The sequence below is a fragment of the Solanum tuberosum genome, unplaced genomic scaffold (genome assembly GCF_000226075.1).
Source record: "Solanum tuberosum cultivar DM 1-3 516 R44 unplaced genomic scaffold, SolTub_3.0 scf00149, whole genome shotgun sequence".
Lineage (NCBI taxonomy): Eukaryota > Viridiplantae > Streptophyta > Magnoliopsida > Solanales > Solanaceae > Solanum > Solanum tuberosum.
Window position 1 is genome coordinate 988,160 of NW_006239072.1, and position 9,852 is coordinate 998,011.

The following is a 9,852-nucleotide window of genomic DNA, read 5'->3' on the forward strand; positions in this document are numbered from 1 at the left end:
TGTCGGTGTGTAAGGTATGATGGAAAATAAATCATGTCTAGACAAATCAAGATTCAATTTAATTTGTGTATATAAATTTGCTGAATTTTAAGTGAAAAACATCTTATACAACACTTGATACGTTTCCTACCACTACGTACCTAGACCCTTTCTTCCACATTTTATTATAAATAGAAGGGTTTGAAATGTTATTTTATATCATAAAATATCTATAGGAAAAAATTATCTTTCATGGCAAATCAAGTTTCATGCAGAAACTCTAACAAATGGGCTATTCAAGATCATCTTCTTAGAGAAACCTCTCAACCCCAAATGAGCTACAATAACGTAAGATTTTAATTACCTCTATAAATTGACGATATAAAAATAATTTTACGTTGTTATATTAGTTTTTTAAATATTACTTATGTAGTCATTCATTAAATATCCTGAAAATGCATGTAATTATTTTTAAAAATATATTATGTGTATGCAAGCTAAGATGAGGCACCACCTTTCTCAAATCGTATACTACAAAATTCATGATTTCAAGTGTATCAAAATGTGAATCCACTCGTAGGCAAGTAAGTGGGGCCTAGGTTGGACCGAGTCAAAATTTGCACTAACGGAATTAAAACTAAATAAATATACAAAGAGGCCTAGAGAATTTAACGTGTAACATATATACATAAAAAAAAATTAACCTATCTACACAATTGTAACTTATAAGTTAAATCAACTATATAATTCAGCAGAGAACATGAATTGTTCAAATTCCATTTATTTTTTTTCATTTTATTCACATATTCTTGTTTTAACTAAGAAAGTGCTACTAATTGAAGACCTGTTTTTTTTTTTTTTCATTTTATTCTCAATTTGTCTTTGTGTCTAAAAATTGCATATTTATTCGAACAATGTTATTTGTACAAAAAAAGGGGGCTTCAATTATGATGATGATGGAATGAGAAAACTTGTGAATTAACATTATAATAAATAAAATGCATGATGTTATTTGATTATAATTTTTTTTTTATCTTTTTAATATTTACTATCGCGTATTGAACACTTAAACTAAGTAAAAGATTTTATATTTAAATGATAAATAAAAAATAGAGTTAGGTGGATTAAAAATATCATACTAAACTCAAGTGATAAAGTGATTATTAGTAGATAAAGTGATTCATGATCATGCATACATTGTATATCATTAGTTGATGTGATAACAGGGTTTGAATTTGTAAATTACAATATTCAACTTGCACTCAAAATTTACATTGTATATATATTACACAACTAATCATTTCTTAGGTCTTTAACATTATTGTATGGTTCACAAATCACTATCTTATTCTTTTTTGGACAAACATTAGATAACACGGTATCTCTTTTTCAACGTGATAATGACAAAAAAAAAAGGGGGGCTTCAATTATGACGATGATGGAATTAGTGAGAAAACTTGTGAATTAACATTATGATAAATAAAGAATTTAGTAGTAATAATATAATTGCTGTTATATTATATTTAGCGATAATAATAAATATGAGTATTTACAATGACCACTTTATATAAATGTAGATAAAGATTTTAGTAATACGTAATGACATTAGTTTAATTACCGCTAAATCATATGTTATATATTATGTGTTATTATATGTTATTTATTAAGAAGTAAATTAAAAAAAATATTAGATATTGATATAATTAAATTTTAACATGGTGATTTAAATATAATTAAAAAATTATTTCACAAATTAAAACATGAAATATAATATATAAAACATAAAATAAAATAAAGAATAAGAAGTTAAATAATTTTATTGTGTTATTTTAATGATAAAAATAAAAAAAATTAATTTTTATTTTTACACAATATTTTTATTTTATTTTTTAGACTTAAATATTTAAATATTTTGGAATGAGCTAATATTAAGAATAGAATAAATAAAAAAAAAAGATATCTTTCAGAACAAGTAAATAGAAGGGGTTCGAATTGTTATTTCTTCAACTAATAATACTACACAAATATTTATGACCAAATATCATAAGAGTAAATAATCTTTCCATGGCAATGACTAGAGCCTTCTCCCCTTCACAATTATATCTCTTTAGCCACATAACCATAAGAAGAATTTGGGCTTTTCAACAACATCTTCTTATACAAACCTCTCGTAGCCAAACGAGCTACGATCAAGTAAGATTTTAACTTTTATACATTAACAATATAAGATTATATATACTAATGTTGTCATTTATAAAATATCCTGACGATGTATTTTTTTTTTAAAAAAAAATATTATTTGTGTGCATAACTTCTATATACTAATTATAACTTCAGTCCCTTACACGATGTAATTTCCGACGAAGAGATAAGGGTAGCTCCACCGTACCATTACACCATGTAATTTAGCATACAATTTTTTTTTCATTTTAATTAAGAATGTTGTCATTCTTTTATATTTTCCTTTTTTAACTAAGAAAATGCTTAATTACTAATGCAGGATGGATTTAATAGTACCAAATTTGGACTACTTGTGAAGGATGTAAAGTATGCACTAAGGACAGAAATAAGTAATACTAATAATCTTGTTTTAGTGGATACACTTCAACGTATGGGAATTGAACATCATTTTCAAGAAGAGATTCAATCAATTTTACAAAAGGAATATGAGCAAAGTGCTTGTTTTCTCAAATATCAAACCCCTTTTGATGTTTCACTTTGTTTTAGGCTTTTGAGACAACAAGGTTACCACGTGTCAGCAGGTAATTGGTTGATTATATCCAAGAATCCTAATTATCATATTATGGATAAGTTGTACAATTATAATCTCTAATTATGTTGCCTTGAGCAGATGTATTTAAAAAATTCAAGAACAATGATGATGGGACATTTGGATTAAAGCTTAGCCAAGATGTAAATGGATTAATTGGTTTATATGAAGCATCACAACTTGGTGTAGAAGGTGAATACATACTTAAAGAAATTGCAAATTTTAGTGTTGATCACCTAAATGCATGTCTTGCAAATAATGACTCATGTGATGAAGCTAGAATTATTAAAGAAACATTAAAGTATCCATACCACAAGAGTTTAGCAAGTTGCAAGGCCAAAAGCTTCATCAATAACTTCAAAGGAATTAATGGATGGGGAAAAAGCACCTTACAAGAATTGGCAAATATTGAATACTCCATAACTCAAGAGATACATCAACATGAATTGGCTCAAGTTTCCGGGTAAATTGGTTGTTGAATTCAATTTCTATACAAGTTTTACATTACTTGTTGTATGTTTAAAAGTTATAATCTCAAAGTCAAATCAGTAATATGAAAAACAAAACAGTGTTGAGAATATAATTAAATGAAAAAAGTGTGCAAGTGTGCTTTTTCTAACAGTTTAAGCTTTTAAATGAAATTAGTCACACACTTCAATATGGTATCAGAAGCAGACAGAAAACCTGAGATCGAATCTCACTGCTACCCATATAAAAAGAGAATTTCCATATGCTTGGCTCACGAAAGAAAATCAGACCCCCAAATTTATTAAGCAATTTGTAATGATATTTATAGGTGGTGGAGAAGTCTTGGTTTAGCTGAAGATTTGAAGCTTTTGAGAGACCAACCATTAAAATGGTATACTTGGCCAATGGCAGTCCTTACTGATCCAAAAATGTCACAACAAAGAATTGAGTTAGCAAAATGCATCTCTTTTGTTTATGTCATTGATGACATTTTTGATGTTTATGGGACTGTTGAAGAACTAACCCTCTTCACTCAAGCTGTCAATAGGTATTTTATTTGAGCTTTTAATTTGCTTCTTTTAGATGAAATTTATGTATTTATATACAAGTAGACATAGAATGTAATTTTTCCTCAATTATTTCAGGTGGGAATTGGTTGCCATGTTGGACTTACCAGAATACATGAGATCAACTTATAAGGCTCTTTATGATACCATTAATGACATTGGCTATAATATCCACAAAATCTATGGACAAAACCCCACTCAAAATTTGCAGAATGCGGTATTATATCGTTCACTTTTATTTTTCCACTATTATAAATATATGTCTATTTTTAAAATCAAGAGATAATCTGTCACTTAGTTTCAAATTTACCTTATTATTAACTATACTCATTCCAAGAACATCGAATTTATTATATTCAAAGAGCGATATATAGTAAAATTATCATTCTATTTATTGTTTTTTAAAAGATGTATCAAGTCAATACTTGACAAACTAAGATAGATGGAAGGAGTATTTATCATTTTATTAACTATAGTAATTCCCTAATATATATTTCATACTTTTTTTTTTGTATTTTAGTGGGTAAGCTTGTGCAATGCATTTCTAAAAGAAGCAAAATGGTTTGCCTCTGGGGTGGTACCAACAACAGATGAGTACTTAAAGAATGGAATTGTTAGTTCTGGAGTTCATGCAGTCTTAGTTCACATGTTCTATCTCTTAGGTCTTGGTGTTAGTTCTATTCATTTGGAGGATGTATCAGCCATATCTTCTTCTGTGGCTACGATTCTTCGCCTTTGGGATGATCTTGGAAGTGCCAAGGTAACAAAAAGAAAAATTTCATCTTTACACGTGACATGTTTGTATGATTTTTATTAGCAGAATATGCGTTGTGTGTGTGTGCAGGATGAGAATCAAGAAGGAAAAGATGGTTCGTACATAGAATGTTACATGAAGGAAAACAAAGATACTTCCATTGAATTGGCAAGAGGAAATGTGATTAAGCTAATAGAAGATGAATGGAAGAAACTCAACAAAGAACATTTGCATTTGATGAGTCAATTTTTAGGATCATTTTCAAAAGCTTCTCTTAATTGTGCAAGGATTGTCCCTCTTATGTACAATTATGATGATAATCAATCCCTCCCTGTCCTCCAAGAATATATTAAATCTATGTTGTATGGTGATTTATCAGTGTGATTTGGTTAGATAAAAATATGGATAGTGTATAAGTATACACTCTATATATCCATTCCCTTATCTTATGTATAATAAATTATTTTTAGTCTTATCTAAAAAGAATGACATGCTTTTGTTTTCTTTTGAAATTACTGTAATTTTATACTTTCTATTTTACTCTTACTATGAAAATTTTAGCCATATAAATATAATATAGCTTGATTTAAGCCACAAATTTTAGAAATTTACCACGAATTTGAGTGCATAGTCGAAACTTCAATATGGACTTGAAACGTGAGGAGATGATAGGCTCAAGTCATTTCACTTTCTCATGTGGGGGTATTATGATATTTTGTTTGCATGCATGTCATCAATACGTACATACCCAGAGGAATATTAAGTTTATTTTTCTCCCAATAGCTATCCCTACACACTTTTGGGTTCTTTGTTTGAATATGATAATGATATGCATGGACTATAGTGAATAATAGTGCTAAAAGCCGACATTTCCACATGCAATAGACTAAACAAAAAAAATAATAGAGGAGTTATGTGAAAATATCAACAAGAGACTAAACAAAAATAAAATAAAAAATTGACTAGATAATTGAGGAAATTACTTTTTGTTTAAAATAATTTAATTTCAAAAATAATAATTTTAATTACTTTAATTAATATGATTTTATATAATTGCATAACTAGTCATTGGAATTCTATAATTAATTTCTTAGTCACTTAACTTAGTTATTACCTTAAAAATCACATTATTTGTTGAACAAAATTGAAATCAAGGGGCCTTAAGCTACATAGAAATACTAAAAGGTCTTCAACAGGGGCTCCATTTGGCAATTGACCACAAGTTGAATATCACGGTGATTATAAAACTTAAATAGCAATATATTAAAATTGTTAAGATTAAATGGGATCAAATTGAGTGATTCAAGACCTAATCCATTTTAAGCCCATTTAAACCCAAAGTGAACTTGGATGGGTCAGGACCCAACCCAATTTCTATGTCAACAGATTTCATATCAATTAGTGCGTAACCTTAATGTAAGGACTACCTAGTTATGTTTAAATAAAGATCTTTTGAACCAAAAAAGAAGAAGAAAGAATTGATTTATGAGCAATATATCAAATGAGAGCTCTTTGAGTGTATTATGGTTTCGATCATTTTCATATTCCTACGAAAAGTTATGACCTTTTTTCCGAAGAGTAGTAATATGGTCCAGGAAAAAAAAATACCATGTCCCTTTACTACGCATGGTAATTGTTTCATTATATCTCGAATCCTCACTTACAAGGTGCATGCTAGCGAGTTCAGATCATGATCTATAATTAAAGGCAATTTTCTACTTGATTGACATAGATACATTATCATACATCATACAACATATAGTTGATGTATTCTAGGAGGACATGAATGGACTGTTTATCATCATAATTGTACATAAGAGGAACCATTCTTGCAAGGTTAAGAGAAGCTTTTGAAAATGATCCTAAAGATCCATTCATCAAATCAAAATGTTTCTTATTAACTTGTTTCCATTCATCTTCTATTTGCTTAACCACATACTCTCTTGTCAATTCAATAGAACCATTTTTTTGTCCCTTCATGTAACATTCTATATATGAACCATCATTTCCTTCTTGATTTTCATCCTGCACACATATTAAACTATATCATACCATACGTACCCAAAAAATTTTACAAACATTTCAAAAATTAGGGTTACCTTTGCACTTCCTAGATCATCCCAAAGACGAAGGATCGTAGCGACGGAGGAAGCCATGGCTGATGAATCTTCAAAATAAATAGAGTTTTGATTGGTAAGACCAAAACCTAAGAGATATAACATGTGAAGTAAGACCGTATGAACTCCAGAACTAACAAGTCCATTCTTCAAGTACACATCTGCTGTTGGTAACTCCCCAGAGGCAAACCATTTTGCTTCTTTTAGAAATGCATTGCATAAATTTGCCCACTAAAATCCAAAAAAAAAAGAGGAGTGAGTTCACTCAATTATTAGAAATTATTCAATTACGTTATGTTACTTTAAATTAATTTTGTAAACGAATTAATTAATAGAGTATTAATTAAATTTGTTTTCATTTTATCATAACAATTAATTCTATTTAAAAGTGTAAACGAATTTGTAAAAAGCTTCTTTAAGGGTGAATTAGTAAAACTATTTTTATATTTATAATTTCACATCGTGTCAATGAAAAATAGACAACTAATACAGAACGGATAAAGCTAGTAAAGAGAAAGTCAAGTCCTATTCAATGTTAAAAGCATAGTAAATAATACCGTGTTGCGCAAATTTTGAGTGGGGTTTCGTCCATAAATTTTGTAGATATTGTAGCCAATGGAATTAATGGTATCATAAAAGCCTTATAAGTTGATCTCATATATTCTGGCAAGTCCATCATGGCACATAATTCCCACCTGAAATAATAATAATAGCCTCTAAGATTATGGACCATAAAAAAATAAAGACGTTTTATATCATCAGATCATTTTTATCTATTATAACAAGTAACTAGTCTATCTTATTTTATCATGATAATGATTATTTGTACGTAACGTTTACACTATCAACATATATATAAATTATTAAAAGCTCAAATAAAGTACCTATTAACAGCTTGAGTGAAGAGGGTTAATTCTTCAATAGTCCCATAAACATCAAAGATATCATCAATGACATAAACAAAAGAGATGCATTTTGCTAGCTCAATTCTTTGTTGTGACATTTTTGGATCAGTAAGCATTGCCATTGGCCAAGCATACCATTTTAATGGTTGATCTCTCAAAAGCTTTAATTCTTCAGCTAAACCAAGACTTCTCCACCACCTATATATAATTAGAAAGTTGCAATTAGTATATTAAACTATTTTTCACATTGCAACCATATATCACTAATTTAATTTACCTAGAAACTTCAATCAATTCATGTTGATGTATCTCTTTTGATATTGAGTAGTCCATATTTGCCAATTCTTGTAAGGTGCTTCTTCCCCATCCATTAATTCCTTTGAAGTTGTTGATGAAGCTTTTAGCCTTGCAACTTGCTAAACTCTTGTGGTATGGATACTTTAATGTTTCTTTAATAATTCTAGCTTCATCACATGAGTCACTATTTGCAAGACATGCATTTAGGTGTTCACCACTAAAATTTGCAATTTCATCAAGTATGTGTTCACCTTCTGCACCAAGTTGTGATGCTTCATATAAACCAATTAATCCATTTACATCTTGGCTAAGGTTTAATCCAAATGTACCATCATCATTGTTCTTGAATTTTTTAAATACATCTGCTCAAGGCAATATAAGGTTACTAGATGGATATGTGAAATTGAAATAAAATGTCCCTAGCTAATTTGGTCTAAAATTACTCACGTGGTTAGTAGTTTGATCCAAAAAATGTCTTTAATTAGAAAATGTATATAATTGTCTTTAATAGATGAAATCAAATAAATGATTAAAATATGTTCATTTAAAAAATATTAAAATTTATGATTATTTCATTTAAAGATCGTGCTATTAGAGAAAATATAGCTTTATTTTGTTTAGTATGACTTATGTGTGCGGAATTGATTCCTTTTCATGCAATGTCAATTAGAACATGATTATTTTTTGAAGAAAAAAATAGATATTGCTGTTGGATGACGATGAAAGCCATACTGATCAAGACTTTTAGCTACTTTAATGTCGTGTTAAATTATACAGCGATCATGTCTAAAAGCTTAAACTTTTGTATGTTATAATGTCATGTAATTTGAATTATGAGTACTACATTAGTTAAGAAATATTGGAGTTCAATGGAAAACCAATTACCTGCTGACACGTGGTGACCTTCTTGTCTCAAAAGTCTAAAACAAAGTGAAATATCATGATGGTTTTGATATTTGTAAAAACAAGCACTTGTTGAAGTGTATCCACTAAAGTAAGATTATTATTTCTTTCTGTCCTTAGTGCATACTTTACATCCTTTACTAGTAGTCCAAAGTTGGTACTGTCAAATCCATCCTGTATTAGTAATTAAAGAAGCACAATTTTAGTTTTAAAAAGAATATTGATTCTCGAAATTTAAACTATAACATATTAAGTAAAACAAAAAACAGAGAGAGTATATATTTGGAACTCCTTTGTAAAAATCTTGGCTTGGCTACAAGTTTACAACCTCCACCCACTCATCCCCTAGAACACAAGTTCACATTTGCAACACTAGATATATGAATCATGAATTTTTGAGGAAAAAACACAAGAAAGTTTTATTCCTTCTTTTGTTTCACCATGTGTTCAATACTTATATTATTCACACACTGTAAGACTCATTTTTTAATGCAACGATCGCTTGGCTTCCAATAGATTATTTTTTTATTTTAGAAACTCGAATTCAAAATTTATGATTGAAAGTGAAATGATCTCAATCATCAACGGTAATTTACATTTACGCTTGATAATGCAAAAAAATTATATTATCAAATTGTATTTTATGAACTATTACTATTTATTTTGTCAATGTATAGAAATTAAATTTTACTTGATTGTACGTGGAAGTTGCTCTGAGAAGATCTTCTTGAACAACCCATTTGTTAGAGCTTCTACATGAAACTTGAATATTTCTTACACTTATAATGTGCATAGAGAGATATTGTGAAGGGAAGAGGACTTTAGTCATTGCCATGAAAAATATTTTGTAGTATTAATTAATTTGGATTTGAATGAAGAAATAACAATTCCACCCCTTCCATTTATAGCAAAATATTGGTGAGTGAATGTGGAAGGTGACGCATAAGTGTACGTCAAGGTGTTGTTGACGCAGTTAATCAAATTTATTTTATTTGTCATATTTTTTTTCCGCATCTTCTTTAAGGTAATGATAAAATAAAAAAGAGACATATTTATCTCTTTACTCTTCAAAAATAATACTAGTAATTAGTAT

At 28.8% G+C, this 9,852-nt stretch overlaps 1 protein-coding gene and 1 pseudogene across 1 annotated transcript; one reads left to right on the forward strand and one right to left on the reverse strand.

Moving 5' to 3' along the window:
* Window positions 1-214: 214 nt before the first annotated feature.
* On the forward strand, window positions 215-5,040 carry LOC102580873 ((3S,6E)-nerolidol synthase 1-like). The gene is made up of 7 exons (XM_015310990.1): window positions 215-327; window positions 2,480-2,741; window positions 2,831-3,212; window positions 3,546-3,764; window positions 3,862-4,000; window positions 4,304-4,543; window positions 4,628-5,040. The coding sequence occupies exons 1-7, from the start codon at window positions 232-234 to the stop codon at window positions 4,919-4,921; spliced, it is 1,632 nt and encodes a 543-aa protein (XP_015166476.1). The 5' UTR covers window positions 215-231; the 3' UTR covers window positions 4,922-5,040.
* A 1,085-nt stretch (window positions 5,041-6,125) lies between these two features.
* Window positions 6,126-9,613, reverse strand: LOC102593368 ((3S,6E)-nerolidol synthase 1-like; annotated as a pseudogene).
* Between the last annotated feature and the right edge of the window lie 239 nt (window positions 9,614-9,852).